We start from the raw sequence: 19,817 nt of genomic DNA on the forward strand, positions 1-19,817 counted from the left end.
CCAGATGGATTTTTATGACAATCATCAGAACCGGTTTTTACATTTCTGACCTTATTAAGTAACTTGAAATTCCAACACCTTGTGGATGGTATTTGGATTACTAAACCAATGACTTTACCATTAAGCCACTACCTTCCCCATTACTCTCTCGCCTGACAGTAGTAACCAGAAAAATTGTAGCACTTGAATTTTGAGTGAAAGTGACTGAGAGGCAACCCTATTGATAATAAATAGTGGAGATAAAACTGTCATATCACTAATACAAGATTTTTAAAACGTTAAACAAAATTGATTGCATAATCCAACTAAATAGGGGTAATAGCAACACAGTGCAAAATGGAATGCCTTCATAATAACTTTCTGAGGAAACATAGAGTTTGTTACATTAAGTCCTGACGGGAGGAAGAGGGAGAATATTAGTTAAAAGTAACATACACAATTGTTCCCGCAAATATTTATACACTCTCAGAAAATGCAGCATTCAAAATGTATAAATTATTCAAAAAGAGGTGACTTCTGAATTTTAGATAGAATATAAGTATTTCCTCTTTCCGTTGCAAAAGTTATTTTTATTGAAGTTTTTCTTTACTCACCCTTCCAAAGTATATTTGTTTGTACCAGGAACAACAGCCCCATTCTGCAGTATATCACTTGTAATTGTTTTAGCTGTGTTCATCGCAGTTATTGATTTTATCTTTCGTTTGTAACTGTGGAGTGAACATTCAAACAAGATTGTTTTTATGTGAGCAGCAGAGATCATATGCATGTTATTATTATATCAATTTCTGTCTTCTATGAGTGAAAGATACATTGTAGGGTCTCCAGTGGACACTATCAGGGTGGCAACAGTATAAAACAGGATCTTAAGCAGTGTCAACAGATCTGTAGTCACTATCAGTTTTGGTCTGTCAGGGATGAGGAACATACTTAAGCCCTAGAAGTGAGGCAGAAAGGAGACAGGAGGCTAATTTTGAACGAGAAGGGCACACTGGAAAAATTGTAGTACTTGAATTTTGAGTGAAAGTGACTGAGAGGCAACCCTATTGATAATAAATAGTGGAGATAAAAATGTCATATCATTAATACAAGATTTTTAAAATGTTAAACAAAATTGATTGCATAATCCAACCAAACAGGGGTAACAGCAACACAATGCAAAATGCAATGCCTTCATAATAACTTTCTGAGGAAAAAGACCAAGTATATTCCTAGTATTAAAAGGGCACTTGGTAATACAAAACAAAACTGGTTAACAGGTCATATTTGACACAGGCAAGATGAGCTAAATAGCCTCCTTCTGTGGACAAATTGGGATAAGCACAAAAACAGATGTGGGTATCAAACCCAATTGAAGGCAATGGAAACTGCTATCATAACTGTCTATAGTACACTGGAGAGGAGTATAACTAAAATCTTGGTAGTAACATAAAAGTCTTTTTTGGGATTCAGAGCACCATTAAGGATTGTATTATGCTATTGAAGGATTACTCAGGGAAGATTTGAATTGATTTCTATGATCTTATGAGGAATTAAATGGTTATTTTGCACCATCTTTACGGAGGAGATGATGCTAAATTATCCACAATACAACATAAGCTGTTTAGATTGAAAGTCTCAAAGTGGATGCAGATATAGTCTGTTAGAAGAGAGGACCTCAAAACAGATCAGGTTGCCACCCTGATAATATTCACTGAAGAACCTTCAATGGTAGCCAGACTGTCAGCTGTATGGCATCTACTCTGAAGTCAATTCCACAGATTAACAATGTACTCTATAATTTTATGTGCCTATATCAGTCAGAACAGGGAAATTACAATTTGGTTTTAGTTGTAAACAAGTTGCTAGAAAGCATTCTTTAGAGATGCACTATACAATCACCTTGACAAAGTAGTCATTATCAACGGATCTCAGCATGCCTTCTGGGAAAGTAGTTAGTACATTGGTGGATATTGGAAATCTACTTGATATTTGCATTGCTTATGTTTATTGTCAAAATGTTCTTCCAAAGTGTCATACAAAAATCTACTAAATAAGGTTGCGCCCTGCATTATCAATAACAGCGATTTGTTTCAGGAATTGACAATATGGAAGCCCACAGAGAATTTGTTTAATGTTGTTTTTCACTATTTTTAATGAATCACCTGGATGAAAGGGAACTGTTTTTTTAAATTTGTATGTGACACAAAGATATACCATGGAGCTTAGAAAAGAAAAATGGTTCCAAACAGATCAAAATACAATGGACCCATTACTGGTAAATATCTTTTAATGTAAATAAATGTAATGTTATATATTTATCTAACATATGTATTCTCCATGCAAAAGCCTCAGGTTATTTCAGGTTAATTAGATGGCTGAATGAAGAGTAAATAACTTATTTTCACTCTGGATAGATACTAAAAATAAATGACTCATTAAGGTTCTGATCTGTAATGCTCTTATAAGCAAGTACTCTAAGATTTTATGCGAAGAATAGTCAGTTGGGTGAGATATTGAGTTCAATGAATGACTTTGGAAAAATAGTCCAGAAGACTTTCAGAACTCATGAGATATGAAATGAAAACTGTGCTATTTTAAACATTTTATATCTATTAGATTCAATGCAATGGCCAAATACCTTCTACAAAATAGATTTGAATTGAAATTATTCTTAAAAGAATTATTTCCTTAAGGGACAACTGTTACTGAAAATAGGCCAGCTGCCCAGATGTAGGGAACTCAGAGTGCAGGATTTCAAGGGTAATCAGGAAAATTTTGGAATCTGAATTGAGTCTACTTTCTGTAACCTACTTGAATACATGTATATGTTATAGTCAGAATATCTTCAGATCATCCAACCATAGTCCTAACTATTGTTGACAGATTGTTCTGTCTTCTTGGGTGTTAGTATATGAATAATAATTAATCACTACAAAGTGACACTTTTAACATTGCACCTGTGTCAGCCTGTATGTGCTCAGAAGACAGCAGTCTGGAAGCATATTTTCACAGTTGGGAGTCAGGAAGTTATCACCTACTATTTCCTAGATGATCATTTTTAAAGTAGCTTTGTGCAGTAGAAATGGCAATGTAATTTTACATTTCATTATGTGTATGGAACACTATATACACTTCTAAATCCTAACAGAGAAACCAGGTCATACAAAGAATAGAACTATTAATGGTAAATCCCCCTGCTCATTGTGTGGGAAGGCAGTTGAAATCATCAGGGAGTTTCTCCCAGTGATATCCCAAAAAGATACACAGCTTTTTATTTTAACTTCTGATTAGCCAAAAGGGTCACAAAAACAATTTAGGCTCAGATGAAGTGACGCTGTATAATGTCATTTCAGTCAAAAACCTGCACAGAGAAACCACTGTGACTTTCTTGCCAGCCCAATCTAGTGGGGAGAAGAGATTAGACTAGATTCCCTACAGTGTGGAAACAGACCCCTCAGCCCAACAAGTCCACACCAACCCTCCCACTAATGCAGCTAACACTATGGGCAATTTAGCATGGCCAATTCACCTGACCTGCCCATCTTTGGACTGTGGAAGGAAACCCACACAGACATAGGGAGAATGTGCAAACTCCACACAGACAGTCACCTGAGGCCAGAATTGAACCTAGGACCCTGTGCTGTGAGGCAGCAGAGCTAACCACTAAGCCATCGTGCCACCCTGGCCAAAACAGATTTTGACACTTCAGTTTTTCACATTTTTGGAGGACAGTAGGAGTCTTTTGTCTGACACTTTGGAAAAACATTTTGAAAATGGAAATAAATAAATACAAATATCAAGTACTTTTCCAATATCCACCAATATACTAACTCCCTCAAAAGGCTCAAATATAAAACATTTTTACAATTTTTTTGGTGCTCAATATTCACTTCTTTTGCTTGATGTTAAAAGGTAGACTCACCATAGTCCTACCAGGTCATACGTTGCTCTCTCAATGGAGGGAGACAACTGGTGATGGTTGAACCTAAGTGTTACCATACCTCAGGTGAAGGAGAATCCTTCATGGGGACCTCAGCTGATATGGGAATTGGACCGGTGCTGTTGGTGTCAATTTGCCTCCCAAAAAGTTGTCCAGCCAACTGAGCAAATGGATCTCCAACATTAATAACTTGCCATTAGTAATATTTTGACTGCTACATAACGATAGCCTAACTACTTGTCAGTGCTAATTAAGAGGTCAATAACATTTTTAACCGAATGCCATAGCATGAGCACATTTCAGATGGTGGATCCCTTCTAATATGCAAATTGTACCTTAGAACCCCAATTATCAATTTGGATTGGAAATTGTCAATGTTTGTCATGTAATGAGACCAGTTCCACAGCTAATGGATCCAAAGAGTATATATAAGTTTTGAACTTCTATACAACTGGAGACGCATAAATTAGCTAAGTGTAAAATTCATTCCATTATTGCTGGTGTTAGTAATTCAGTGAAAAGTAGAGATCCATTCTGAAACCTGCTCAAATACTTATTCAATAAACTCATTGAGGTATTGCTGAGCCTATAAATTAAGACTTTTCTTAGGAATACAGATAGTGGTTTTCACAGATGTTCTGTGCGATGATTGTGCAAATACCTTGCTCGACTGCAAATCAGAGCAGTTACCATGATGGCTAACAAAATAACGAAACCTGCCACCAGCCCACCGATGATAGCCACAGACAATCTTTCATTATTACTAGATTCAGTTGTTTCTTTCTGAAAGATACAAAATTCAGGAATTAGGTACTTCATGTTAACAATGGAATTAGTTGTATTTATATCAAATAAACCAAAAAGTAATCCTCTGTTGTATTTAAATAGTATGAAAGAATACATGGAGATGATCAGAAGATAAATCCAAATAATGATTTCAATGACTAACCAACAATATAATAAAATGTCCCAAGGTACTTCAGAGGAACATTAACACTTAGCTGCATATACTTGTTTAGGTTACACTACCGGTTTAGGTAGATTTTGTGAGTATTAAAGGTGGAAAATAGCAAGTAATGGTTGCTTGAGAAACCTCAGCTTAGAGTTGATGAACCATGCAATACATTGGGGAAGGTAAGAGTTACCTGGACGCTATGTTTTAGGAGACAGTCACACCCTTTAGATTAACTACCTCAAATTCAGTCAGTTCTCCAGTACAGGGGTATGTGACTACAAGCGAAGCAGGTAGAGGGTGCCAGAAGGTAATACTGAAGGAGCATTAGCCCTTGAGCTTGTCTGACAGGTTTGAGATTTTTGCTGCTTGTGTAGTCGAGAGCAGCAGTGGAGGGAGGATGAGTAAACTGATCAGAGAACTGATCAGAGAACTGTCAAACAGGAAGCCATTCAAGAGCAGGGAGAAAAAAGCAACATACTTGTACTCAGGGATAATATCATTAGAGTGCTCAGGTTCAGGATACTTCAACTGGCCTGCAAAAGAACTTGGAGTGGGAAGGGAAATATCCAGTTGTCATGGTCCATGTAGCTACCAATGATATTGGTATAAAGAGGGAGAAGCTTCTGCTGAGGGAAAATGAGCAGCTAAAGTCGAAATTAAAAAACTGAACAAAACAGTAATAATCTCCAGATTACAACCTCAGTCAACATAATTAATGACATGTGACTCCAAGATTAAGGAGAAACAGATTTGAATGGCGCCAGTACTGGGGAAGGAGGGAGCTGTTCTGATGGAATGGACTCCAACTGAATCATGCTGGGATAAGAGTTCTAGCAAATCATATAACTAGAGCTTTAAACGAAATAGTGAGGGGTGGATTCAGTTGAATGAAAAAGTATAAAAGCAAAGGTAAAGGAAAAGTTGTTTAGTCATGGGGTTGATTGTTAACAGAAAATGAAAGGAAGGGAGAGTGTGTGTGAATGTCACATTGTATCAAGAAACCATAAAAGTGTAGAGAAACTCAATAATAGAACAAATTTAAAGGCTTTTAATGTACAAAGCATTTGGAATACAGTAGACGAATTGATGGTGTAATTCATGGTAAATCAAGGCCACAGGACTTTAACATTGTTAAAATGGGGAGGACTCAGGAGAGGCTATGAATGTTTCCAGAATAAGTAAAAGGACAGAGAGTATGGAATCATGTGGAATCTAACTTCAAGCACAGCAGTTACAGGAACAACTGAGAAAGGGAATGGTCAATGAGGACTGAGAGTACTGTACTTATGTATGGGCAGTATACAAAACAAGTTAAGTGAGGTTGTAGTGCAAATTGAAACAGGTGGGTACAGTGTTGTGGGCATCACAGATGTGGCTGCAAGGAAATTAGGGCTGGAAACCAAATATTCAAGTCCTATTAAAAGAACAGGCAGATGGCAGAAGGGGCAGAGTTGCCTTGTTAGTAACAAATGAAATTGAACCGATAACAAGCAATAAAGAGTCAGAAGATGTAGAGTCTGGGTGGGTAGAATTGAGAAACTGCAAAGAATAATCAACTCTGATGGGAGGTATGTATACGAGCAGTAGTCAGGATGTGGAGCAGAAAATAAATCAGGAAATATAAAAGACATATAAGAAAGACAATATTACAATAATCATGCAGTCATCAATATGTAGGTGGACTGGGAAACCAAGAAAAGGAATTTGTGGAATGTGTATGAGATTATTTTTGGAGCAGCTTGTGGTAGAGTCCACTACGGAACAAGCAAATCGGTGTTTGGTAATGTATGATGAGGTAGATTGATTAGGAAGCTTAAGGTGAAAGGAACCTAGAGTAGAATTCACCCTGTAGTTTGTGAGGGAGATCATGCAAAAAGAAATGGCAATGTAGAAAATTCTGAGGTTATGCAATTTGGATGAAGAACAGAGGGAAAGACTATTTTCTAAATGGAGGAAGACTTCGGAAATCTGAAGTACAAAGAGACTTAGGAATCCAAGTTCAGGATGCTCTTTAGGTTAACATGCAGGTTCATTTGGCAGTTGGGAAGGTAAATGCAATGTTAGCTTTCATTTCAAGAGGTCTCGATTACAAGAGCAGAGATGTACTGCTGAAGCTGTATCAGGCTGTGAGCAGTTTTGGGCCTTGAATCTAAGAAAGGATGTGCTAGCATTGAAGGATTTCCAGAGGAGGTTCACAAGAATAATCCTAGGGATGAAGTGCTTGAGGAGCGTTTGAGGACTCTGGGTTTGTACTTGATGGAATTTATAAGGATGAGGGGGATCTCATTGAAAGTCATAGAATAATGAGAAGCCCGGATAGAATGGATGTATAGAGGATGTTTCCACTAGTCGGAGAGACTAGGACCCGAGGGCACAATCTTAGAGTGAAGGGGTCACCCTTTAGAACTGAGATGGAGAGGAATTTCTTCAGCAAGAAGCTGATGAATCTGTGGAACAGATTGCCACAGAAGGCTGTGTAGACCAAGTAATTGAGTGCAATTAAGACAGAAATAAATATGTTCTTAATTATTAAGAGATCAAAAGTTACGGGGAGAAGGCAGGAGAATGGACTTGAGAAACAGGTCTACTATAATCAAGTGGTAGAGCAGACTTGATGGAGAAAATGGCCTAATTCTGCTCCTATATATCATGGCTTTAAAGTAGAAAGGCGGGTGATATAGGGGTGGAATTCCATACTTCAGAGATTATGCAACCAAAGGTATGGCCACTGATATGAAGCAGTTAAAGTTAAGGATGTTCAAGAGATGAGAAATGGAGGAACACAGATATCTCAAAGGTTAGTCAAAGTGGAAGAGATTGCAGAGGTAGGGAGGAGACAGATAATCGAGGGGTTTGAAAATAAGAACAAGAGTTTTAATATCAAGATTTTGCTTGACTGGCAACCAATGTATTTCAGACAACATAGGAGTTGAAAGGAACTTAGTGTGAAGCAAGACATGGGAAGCAGAGTTTTGGTTAACCTCATGTTTACAGGGGGTTGAATGTGAGTGACCAGATAGGAGTATGTTGGAGTAGGCAAATCAGGTGGCAGCAAAGACATGGATGAGAGTTTTAGCAGCAGATGAGCTAGGAATGCAGAAAGTCAAGTGATGCTGGTTTGATGGAAACAGGCAATCACAGTAAAAGTGTGAATATGTGATCAAAAGCTCATCATCACAAACAGATTGATTTAGTCTAAAAATATAGTCAGGGATGGAGTCAGTAGCTAAGGAATGGAGTTTGAATTGAAACCAAAAGCTTCACATTATCTGCTAGAGGAAATTTCTGGTCACCCTCACTAGATGTCAGTACTTACAATATTCAAAAGACCAAGCTCGATCAGCTTACTAGCAGCCTCAGGGTTAAACTGAAGTATGCTGAAATGGAACAAATTATGGCAGGGTGAGCAAAATGTGGAAATCAACAGGATGATATAAAATGGCACAAAAGTAATATGCTGTGGTTACTGGAAATCCAAAATTAAGAACAAAACGTGCTGGAAAAGCTAAACAAATCAGGTAGCATCTGTGCAGAGAAACATTTAAAGGGCTGATTCTTCCCATTGTTTGGCTAGATGTTATTTTTGGTGAATTTCATGGACGATTTCCATTTGTAGGTCACGGCAGTTTTTCTCAAGCAACTTTTTGCTGCTAACCTCATTAATTATGCACCCGAGCTCAATAGCACTCTTCCTGCAGTCAAACCATTTGCTGGCTGCTGCTGGGACCTTCTGCATTGACACCATAGGTCCAATATTTAAACCTCAGCTGCGCTGCATTTCTAACACCGCAAACCAGGAAATGACATTCAAAGTTTACTCCTTGACTGCAGGAATTTAGATCTGATCCATTAGGTATGGAATTGTTTTGTTTGGTTTATCACTTACTACTTCTGCTGTTTCAGTCCTGCTTTGGAGCTTCACCAGGTTGTCAGCTCATTTTTAGGTATGCCTGGTGCTGCTCTGGCATGGTCTCCTGAACCAGGTTGATCCCCTGGCCTGATGTTAATGGCTGAATGAGGGATATTTGAGGGCCAAGAAGTTGTAGAAATGAATTGCAGTACAATTCTGCTCTCAATTGCTAGCTGTGTTCAAAATCTATCCCATTCATGCCACACAACAAAATAGATGGAATCCTCAATGTAAAAATTAGACTTCAACTCCATGAGGACTGTGCAGTGGTCACTTCTACTGATTCTGTCCTTAAAAAGATATATCCATGGCAGGTAGATTGGTGCAGATGGGTTCAATTCTTTTTCACTAGGCAAAAGTGAGGACTGCAGATGCTGGAAACCAGAGTTTAGATCAGAGTAGTGCTGGAAAAGCACAGCAGGTCAGGCAGCATCCGAAGAGCAGGAAAATCAGGAATGCTTTTGCCCGAAACGTCGATTTTCCTGCTCCTCGGATGCTGCCTGACCTGCTGTGCTTTTCCAGCACCACTCTGATGTCAATTATTTTTTACCACTAGTTGGGTTCCTTCACCAGCTTTTGCAGATTCAATTGTGCAGCAATGATCTTAAGTCCTTGACCAGTTTTGTCAGTTCAGCTGCCAATCCACTCTTGGTGGTGGACTCTGAAGGTATTGAGGCAGTCTGAGCTGGTGAAGCTTTCATGGCATTTCAAGACTAGATATTTAAATGTGAAGAACTGGAAGCTTTTGCAAAGGAGGCAGAATTTTTATGAGATTTACTTCTTTACATATGTTTGTGTGTCAACTTTGGTGTCCAGCTCCCATATTAGTGTGTTCAAAGGTGGGTGGGAAGGAAGTGGGTTGGGCATACATTTTATCGTAATAATCCCACCACAAAAAGAGCCAATAGAGAATAGCCAACCCCTGACAAATTTTGCATACAGAGAAAGGAAAATTACTTTAAATGGTTTCATAAAGATGTAAATCTGAAGAATGTCAGTGACTGAACATATAGATATATCTAGGACTTTTTGGAAACAACACTTTGCAAAGCAAACGAAATAGGCTGAAGCAAGAAATAAGTGGTGGATCTAAAAGGAACACAAGTTCTTGCCTGTAGCCACAGAGTCTACAATGCTTTCAGAAGAAGTCACATGACTCAGTTTAAAGTTGCAATAAAACTTTTAGATTAAACACAAATAGCCCAAGGGATAGTTTGTCTGTGATGATAGTATTTGACCTCTCTGTCTCTTTCTCAGAAACCGTCAAAGTTTGTAAGTTGAAAACCCATTGGAATACCTCTTTAACACAAGCGGAGGGTGTGTAAAGGAATTATTGCAACCTGAGAAATCTTAAATGAGAATCCAGAATCCATCACCATTATCTCCAAACTTCAGTCAGCCACCCCTCATTCCTTTGAAGGCACACCCCACTGCCAACAGCTTGTGAGCAAAATTACTTTGGTGACACCACAACATTTAGGAATTCTGGAGATGATTCTTTGCCCCACATGTAACTACTATTTTGCCAACGTGGTTTTAAGGTAACACTTGCGTGTATGAATGCATGCATTCATGTGTCTGTGTGACTTTGCAAAAAAATTCTACTTGCATATATTTGTACAGTTTAAGCGTTTTGTTCATAATCTTTAAATCTTCATTTGGGTATACTTTGTTTGCAATAAATTAGTTATTTAACTGTTGCTAACGGAATATAGCTGATGTGTTTGATATTGAGCAACAAATGATCTGATTATAAGTGCATTATGCATTTTTCTAAAATTGACAACATCACTTCCCTTTTTAAATTCAAGCTTTTCTTTTGTGACCAATGAAGGATTAGGTCAATGAATCAGCTCACCTCTCCTAACTTGACCATAGCAGAAACTCAAGACATGGAAATCCTTCTCAATACTAACATAATTTTGGACACAGTTCTGCCAATTGCATTAAACATAGAAACTAAACCATAAATTGTACTTTCTTGCACAGAGGATGAAGTGACACGTAGTATAGATTTTTGTTAAGTCATTCTTTGTATGTTATTCCCATAACTAATTTGTTTTATTTATTCATTTTGTGGGATGTGGGCATCACTGGCTGGCAAGCATTTATTGCCTCGCCAGTTGTTCTTGAGAAGGTGGTGGTGAGCTGCCTTTGTGTTCCACTGTAGTTCACTGTAGTTGATCCACAATGTCATTAGGGAGGGAATTCCAAGATTTTGACCCAGCGAAAGGGAAGGAATGGTGATAGATTTCCAAGTCATGATGGTGAGTGAGTTTGAGGGAAGTCAAAGGTGGTGGTGTGCCCATATATCTGCTGCCCTTCTCCTTCTAGATGGAAGAGATTGTGGGTTTGAAAGGTGCTGTCCAAGGACCTCTGATGAATTTCTGCAGTGCATTTTGTAGATAGTACACACTGCTGCTACAGTGCGTCAGTGGTGGAAGGAGTGGATGCTTGTGGATGTAATGCCAATCAAGCAGGCTGCTTTGTCCTGGATGGTATCAAGCTTTTGAGTGTTGTGGGGGCTGCACCCAAACTGGTAAGTGGGGAGTATTCCATCAGATTCCTGACTTTTGCCTTGTAGATGTTGAACAGGCTTTGATGAGTCAGAAGGTGAGTTACTTGCAGCTGTATTCATTATTCTATAAATATTTAAATATTAATAATGGAGGCAATTTCATTAATACACTACCACTTCACTAAAATGTAAAATGTACAAAATGTTTAATGGAGAGAATCTTCGCGCCTGGCAATTTTGTTTAATTAATTTACATAAGCTGTTTTAGAGCATCAGTTCACAAAGCAATTTTGTTTCAACCATGTCAACTAGTAAACTAATCAAAGCAAATTAGCATTAAAAACTGAAGCAGCTACCGACTGTTTATTGAAAATATCATTGATTGCAGGTGTATTTAATGTGAAAAATATTAGGTTGGAATGTTGGAACGAATATTCCTTTAAATTGTGCTGGGACAATGAAACAATGGTGTATTACAATGAGAAAGGATATGATAATAAGCTGGTGATATATAACATGACATAACAGTGGCATCAGCAGTCATGTTCAGGGATCTAGGGAAAAAAAGGATGTGATGCTTTGTATCTGTAAGAGATGTACTTACAGAGAACAGTATTATCTACAATAATAAAGATAAAAGGATTTGCAGAAACCTACCAGAGTCCAACAGAAGTCATTTAGAGGTAATGGGAAACCATTGCAGGCCATAACAACATAAAGAGAGAAGGATAATCATCTTATTGATGTGCAGAACAGTACCTCATGCTGTAAACCATGTGACTACACATGCTGGTGAAGGGTTTACATTTGTTAAATAAAAGTTTGAAGAGCTAAGCATAACCTTGAAGGAAAAAATATGATTCCAAACTTCTAGGCAGATCGCACACTTATGCTTCTTGAAGAAATATATTGACTATTTACATTAAACAGAATGCATTTTGCTTTTGTTTGAACACATTTAAAATTGCATTTGGTTGATTCGTAATCTAAATAAGAAAAACAAGTAATATTCATTTCCATTTTTAAACATTTCTTTTACTCTATCTCTAATCCCCCCAATTTTATTCAATTCTACTTTCCTTTTCCTTTTGCACTGCTCATTGTTCCTCTTACTTCCTTCAATGCCATCTTCCCTCTTACCACAATCCAACTCCAACAGGGAAACAGCATAGTTTGCCAACAAGCCCCGAGTCAGAATGTATGGATTACTAGCCAATCTCTGTCTCTTCCCCTTTATACAGAATATTTGACAAACTTTAACTACACTAAAAGAATATTTTTAAAAAAGACATACCTATTGATGTCCTCGGGAGGAATAGCTGTTCCATTGTTATATACAAAATACAGCTCCATTATAGATTTAGCTACCTGTCTGTAAGAAAATTATTTCTTCCAATTATTTAATAATCAAAGTTGTTCAAAATATTAATATAATAAAACAAGTTCAAAACTATTTTATCACATTATTTAATTGCAAAAATAGCTTAATTTTTTTGTAACTTTTTTAAAAAAATGAATATAGTTCTAATTGCACTGCATTATCTGAAATCTCAGCCAGTAGAAATTTTCATAAATGTGCTTTATGTCTGATTGTCAAGCATCTGCTAAAAATCTTAAAGCAAAATGTATAAACATTTTTACTGAGATCCAATCTACAATAATAATCAATGCATTAATCAATGCTAGCAATGCATTAAATAAATAATGCACCTTTCACTGAAATAGCATTGGAATATTTATGCCATACCTGGCTAATGGTTGTACTTTATTATTGTTGACAGCAGTTACACTTGCCACATATGGATTTGAATTTGTGGCTTCCCGAAGCAACCTATAAACAGAATTAATTTCATATTTAAAGATTTGTAGGAAATAAATTACAGTGTAGCAAATATTTATTTTGATGAATGGCTTGGTAACTTACGCAATTATTTCATTCATATTTTTCTGAAGTTTTTCAGGTGTTGTACTAAACTCTAACTGTGTCTTGTAACTTTCATCAACTGTAATTAACTGTAAAAAAAGTGTTACAATATGCAAAATAAATCTAATAATTTTGATTATTTTATTCAAATTTTCATTGTGCTCCATTCTCATCTTACCGTTATGCCATCTTCTGATATCACAAAGCAGATTGACTATCATCACCAACCTCACTATCATGGTTTTGTATATATATATATACAAATGAAAGACATATGATATATATATTAGTGCCACCTTATCTTATGATCACTAAGCTGTAAGTGATAATCAAGCAATTCCATGCAGGTCACTGTTGAAAGCCTGACAAATTCCTGTCAGCTTTAAGCTGGTTACAATACTTAGGTAAGTCATGGGGAGTTGAGGGAATGGAAGATGAGTCAGTACTCCTCCATACTGAACAACACTTGGAGGAAGACTGAGGGTAGCAAGGATGCAAAATGTATGGGGGATTTCAATGTCTACCACCAAGAGTAGCTAGGTAGCAACACTATTGATTAAGCTGGTCAGGTCCGAAAGGACATAGTTGCTATACTGGGTCTACATCAGGTGGTAAGAGAATCAACAAGAGGGAAAAACTCCTTGACCTCATCCTCACCAATCTGTCAGCTGCAGATGAATCTGTCCATACTGATACTGTATCAGTATGACTGACCACTGCACAGTCCTTGTGGAAATGAAGTCTTACATTCACATTGATAATAACCTCCATCATGATGTGTGGCACTATCAATGCGCTAAATGGGACAGACTTTGAACACATTTAGCAACTCAAGACCAAGGCTTAGCAGCCAAGAAGAACTGTGTGGATCATCAACAGTAGCTGAACTCCAGCACAATCTGCGACCTCTTGCCCCAGCAGACACCCCACTCAACCATTTCCATCAAGCCAGGGGATCAGCTCTGGTTCAATGCAGAGTGCAGATGGGCATGGCAGGGACAGCACCAGGCATACCTGCAAGTGAGGTACTAAACTGGTGAAACTACCAGACAGGACTATTTGTGTGTCAAACAACATAAGCAGCAAGTTGATAGATAGAGCTAAACAATTCCATAACTAACAGATCAGATCTGTAGTCCTGAGACATCCAGTTGTGAATGATGGTGGACAATGAAACAACTCATTGCAGGAGGAAGCTTCACAAATATCCTTATCATCAATGATGGAAGAGCTCAGCATTTCAGTGCAAAAGCTAAGGCTGGAGGACTCACAGTAAAAAGACTGAAGAATTTGCAGCAATCTTTAGACAGAAGTGCTGAGTAGATGATCAATCTTAGCCTCCTCCAGTGGTCCCAGCATTAAAAATATCAGTCTTCAGCCAATCTGATTTACTCCACGTGACATTGAGAAATGACTGGAGGCATTGGATGCTATAAAGAAACCTAAAAACATTCCAGCAATAGTACTAAAGAACTTGCTGCACCCTAGCCAAGCTGTTCCAACATAACTACAGCACTGGCATCTACTCGCTAATGTGGAAAATTACTTAGGTAAGTCCTGTTCACAAAAAGCAGGACAAATCCAACTTGGCCATTTACTGTCCCATCAGTCCACTTTTGATCATCAGTAAAGTGACAGAAGCAGCATTTTCTTAGTAACAACCAGCTGACTGATGCCCAGTTTGGGTTCGACCAGCGCCACTCAGCTCCTGATCTCATGGCAGCCTTGGTACAAATATGGACAAAAGAGTTGAATTCTATAGATGACATGTGAGTGACAGCCCTTGCATCAAGGCCATATTTGATTGAGTGTGGCTACAAGGAGACCTAACAAAAATCAGGTGGAAGGGGCAAACTCTCCACTAATAGGAGTCATTCGTGTCACATCGGAAGATGCTTGTGGTTGTTGAAGGTCAGTCATCAAAGCTCCAGGACATTCTGCAGGAGTTCCTCGCGGTAATGTCCTAGGTCGAACCATCTTCAACTGCTTCATTTACAAACTTCCTTCTGTCACAAGAATTGGGGATGTTTGCACAATTTTTGGCGCCATTCATGACTCCTCAGATACTGAAGCAGTCCATGTGCAAATGCAACAAGATCTGGATAGTATCCAGGTTTGAGCTGATAAGTGGCAGAACATTCACACCACAAAAACCAGGCAATGGCATCTCCAATGAGAAACAATCTAATCATCACCTCTTGACATTCAATGGTTTTACCACCACTGAATCTCCCACTGTCAACATCAGGGGTTACTATTAACTAGAAATTCGACTAGACTCATCATATAAGTACAGTAGGCTACAAGAGCAGGTCAGAGGCTAGGAATATTGCAGCAAGTAAACTCACCTCCTGACTCCTCAAAACCTGACCACCATCTACAAGGAACAAGTCAAGAATGTGATGGAATACTCCCCACTTGCCTGAATGAGTGCAGCTCCAACAGAACTCTAGAAGCTTGACACCATCCAGGACAAAGCAGCAAGCTTGATTGGCACCATATCCACAAGCATTCACTCCCTCCACAACTGATGCTCAGTAACAGCAACGTGTACTATCTCTAAGATGTACTGTGAAGTTCATCAAAAATCCTTAGAAAGCACCTTCCAAACCCACAACAACGTTTATCCAGAAGGACAAGGGCAGCAGATATAATAGTAACATCACCACCCTCACATTCCTCTTAAAGCCACTCACCATCCTGACTTGGAAATATATTGCCGGTCCTTCACTGCTGCCAGGTCAAAATCCTGGGATTCCCTCCCTAAGGGTATTGTGGGTCTACCTAAAGCACATGAACTTCAGTGGTTCAAGGAGGTAGCTCACCACAACTTTCTCAACGGCAACTTTAGATGGGCAATAAATGCTGGTCAGACAGCAATGATCAAATCCTATGCGTGAATAAATTTTAAAAAAGAAAATTAAATGGGACTAGGTCAGCAACAGCTCACTGCTAGTGTGGATACAGAGGAATATTTGGTCAGTGGCTTTTAGGACTACAAGTTGGACCACTGTACATCTGCAAAAGCTATAGTCAAATATTGAACAGTGCACACTCTACCTCGACTCAATAAACATAGCAAATTGTTCTCAAAACAAATGCAGGCCACTCATTTCAAAAGACTGCACTTATTTCATGTGACTATCAGAGCTCCCTAAAAAAAGATAAATTTAGCAGTGCATCAAATTCAAGCAAAGATGGTGCAGGCCATTGATTTTCAAGTTTCTTTTCACTGCTATTCCACAACTGTGGACAAAGATTGTAACATGCTGAAGTTCTCCCCCAACATTCTTTCAAATTTATTCGAGTGTGTGGTGTTGGAAAAGCACAGCAGGTCAGGCAGCATCCAAGTCGCAGGAGAATTGATGTGTTTGGCATAAGCTCTTCATCAGGAATGAGGCTTGTGGGCCGGAGTGGGGGCGTGCTGAGAGATAAGTGGGAAGGGGGTTGGGCTGGGGAGAAGAAACCTCCGAATGTGATAGGTAGATGAAGGTAGGGTTGAAAGTCATAGTCGGAGAGGAGGATGGAGCGGATAGGTGGGAAGGCAGATGGGCAGGTCAAGACAGCGGTGCCGAGTTGGAGGTTTGGGACTGGGATAGGTTGGGAGATGGGGAAATGAGGAAACTGGTGAAATCCATATTTGATCCTGTGTGGTTGCAGGGTCCCAAGGCGGAAGCTGAGGCATTCTTCCACTAAGCATCGGGTAGTTAGGGTTTGGTGATATCATAGAATCCCTGAAGTGTGGAAACAGGCCCTTCGGCCCAACAACTCCACTCCAACCCACCAACAGTATTCCACCGAAACCCATTCCCCATTACCCTACATTTACCCCTGACTGATGCACCAAACCTACACATCCCCAGGAACAATGGGACAGTTTATAGCATGGCCAATCCACCATAACCTGCACATCCCTGGACACTATGGGACAATTTAGCATAGCCAATCCACCCTAATCCGCACTGTGGGAGGAAACCGGAGCACCCAGAGGAAATCCACGCAAACACAGTGAGAATGTGCAAACTGCACACAGACAGTCACCCAAGGCTGGAATCGAACCTGGAACCCTGGCTCTGGGAGGCAGCAGTAGTAACCGTGAGTCATCATGCCACCTCTAAACCTTTCCTGTTCATATCCAGATGCCTGTTAAATGTTTTAATTGTATCACCCTCTACCTCTTCCTCTGGCACACTACTACCCCACCCCAACCAAGCAGAAATCCATTTGACTGAATGAAGTGAAGGCACCAATTTGTTGGCAATGCTTCCACCAGGGATCCTGCAGCCTGTGTTGTGCTTCACCTCAACCCTTGGCTGATGCTGGCACAGGCGGGCCAGGCGGGTGTGCAGCAGCAGGGGAGAAATCCTGAGGGAATGCAACCCCCCTACCATGGATTGTGACTCAGGGACTGAATCCACAGCGACGCCCCTGCAGTTGCAGAGCTAAGAGAGAGAAAGAGAGGGCCTTCAGGGACAGAGCACGGGGAGTGGGGGAGTGATGGGAATACTGATGGAGGAGGTCCAGGACCTACATGTTCCTTGGTGGAGTAGGAGGGTGAGTTGAAGTGTTCAGCCACAGGGCAGTGGGATTGGTTGGTGCAGGTGTCCCAAAGATGTTCTCTGAAATGATCCGCAAATTGGCGTCCTGTATCCCTGATGTAAAGGAGACCACATTGGGTGCAATGGATACAGTAGATGACGTGTGTGGAAGTACAGGTAAATTTCTGTCAGATGTGGAAGGATCCTTTGGGGCCTTGGACGGAGGTGAAGGGTGAGGTGTGGGTGCAGATTTTGCACTTCTTGCGTGGCAGGGAAAGTGCCGGGAGTGGGGCATGGGCTGGTGGTGGGTGTGGATCTGACAAGGAAGGCGTGGAGGGAATAGTCTCTCTGAAATGCAGATAGAGGTCGGGGGGGGGGGGGAATAACCCTGGTGGCGGGGTCTGTTTGCAGGTGGCAGAATTGGTGGAGGATGATGCGATGTATCCGTTAGTTGATGGGGTGTAAGGTGCGGACCGGGGTGGGAGGTTCTGTCCTTGTTGCAATTGGAGGGTTGGGTTTCAAGGGCAGACATGTGTGAAGTGGAGGAGATGCACTGGAGGAAGCGTCGACACCTGGGAGGGGCTATTGCGGTCTTTGAAAAAGGAGGCCATCTGGGATGTTCTATGATGGAATTGGCTCTCCTGGGAGCAGACAGGGACTTCCACTCTTGAACCCCACCGTTCCAATCACAACAAGGACCTCCGCCCTTAAACCCCACTCCTCCAAATGTAGCAAGGACCTCCACCCTTGAACCCCACCCCTCCAATCACAACGAGGACCTTTGCACTTGAACCCCACCCCTCCTATTGCAGCAAGGACCTCTGCCCTTGAACACCACCCCTCCAATCGTAGCAAGGACCTCTGCCCTTGAGCCCCATCCCTCTAATTGCAACAAGGACCTTTGCACTTGACCCCACCTCTCCTATTGCAGGAAGGACTTCCGACCTTGAGCACCACCCCTCCAATTGTAGCAAGGACCACCGCCCTTGAACCCCATCCCTCCTATTGCAACAAGGACAGAACCGCCATGTCCTTACTTTCCACCCCCACAACCTCTGGATGCATTGCATCATTCTCCACCAATTCTGCCACCTGCAAACAGACCCCACCACCAGGGTTATATGTCCCTCCCCATCCTATCTGCATTTCGGAGAGACCATTCCCTCCAAGACTCCCTTGTCAGATCCACGCGCAACCCCCCACCCCCACCTCCACAAGCCCACCCGCACTTTCCCCTCCCACTGTAAGAAATGCAAAACCTGCACCTACACCTCACCCCTCACCTCCATCCAAGGCCCCAAAGGATCCTTCCACTTCCGACAGAAATTTACCTGTATCTTCTCACATGTCATCTACTGTATCCATTGCACCTGATGTGGTCTCCTCTACATCATGGAGACAGGACGCCAACTTGCAGATCATTTCAGAGAACATTTCTGGGACACCTGCACCAACCAACCCTACCGCCCTTGGCTGAACACTTCAACTACCCCCTCCCACTCCATCAAGGACATGCAGATCCTGCACCTCCTCCATTGCCACTCCCTAACCACCCAACACCTGAAAGAAGAACGCCTCATCCTTTGCCTTCGGACCCTGCAACCACACGAAATCAATGTGGATTTCACCAGTTTCCTCATTTCCCTTCATTCCACCTTATCCCAGTCCTGAGTCTCCAACTTGGCATTGTCATCTTGACCTGTCCATCTTCCTTCCCACCTATCCTCTCCACCCTCCTCTCCAACCTATCACTTTCACCCCCACCTTCATCCATGTATCACATTCCGAGGTACCTTCCAGCCAGCCCCACCCCTGTCCCATTTATCTCTCAATCCTCCGGCCCACAGGCCTCATTCCTGATGAAGGGCTTATGCCCGAAACATCAATTCTCCTGCTCCTCGGGCGCTGCCTGACCTGCTGTGCTTTTCCAGCACCACACTCTTGATTCTGATCTCAAGCATCTGCAGTCCTCACTTTCTCCTTTCAGATTTATTCACATGGACTGTATGGAATTACATGAACTGGTAATTCATGTAGCAAAGCATCAGTGACT

The 19,817-nt window shown here is 40.7% G+C and overlaps 1 protein-coding gene across 1 annotated transcript in view; it reads right to left on the reverse strand.

Moving 5' to 3' along the window:
* The window catches only part of cdhr2 (cadherin related family member 2), a 107,351-nt gene that overhangs the window by 11,941 nt on the left and 75,593 nt on the right, over positions 1-19,817 (reverse strand). Inside the window, exons 24-29 of the mRNA XM_043703737.1 lie at positions 13,227-13,315; positions 13,050-13,133; positions 12,597-12,674; positions 8,191-8,251; positions 4,581-4,702; positions 594-707 (exon numbers count right to left, since the gene is read on the reverse strand). Of these exons, the coding sequence (XP_043559672.1) occupies positions 594-707; positions 4,581-4,702; positions 8,191-8,251; positions 12,597-12,674; positions 13,050-13,133; positions 13,227-13,315 (548 nt within the window). The remainder of the gene's footprint in view (positions 1-593; positions 708-4,580; positions 4,703-8,190; positions 8,252-12,596; positions 12,675-13,049; positions 13,134-13,226; positions 13,316-19,817) is intronic.

This window comes from Chiloscyllium plagiosum, chromosome 14 (assembly GCF_004010195.1).
Source record: "Chiloscyllium plagiosum isolate BGI_BamShark_2017 chromosome 14, ASM401019v2, whole genome shotgun sequence".
Lineage (NCBI taxonomy): Eukaryota > Metazoa > Chordata > Chondrichthyes > Orectolobiformes > Hemiscylliidae > Chiloscyllium > Chiloscyllium plagiosum.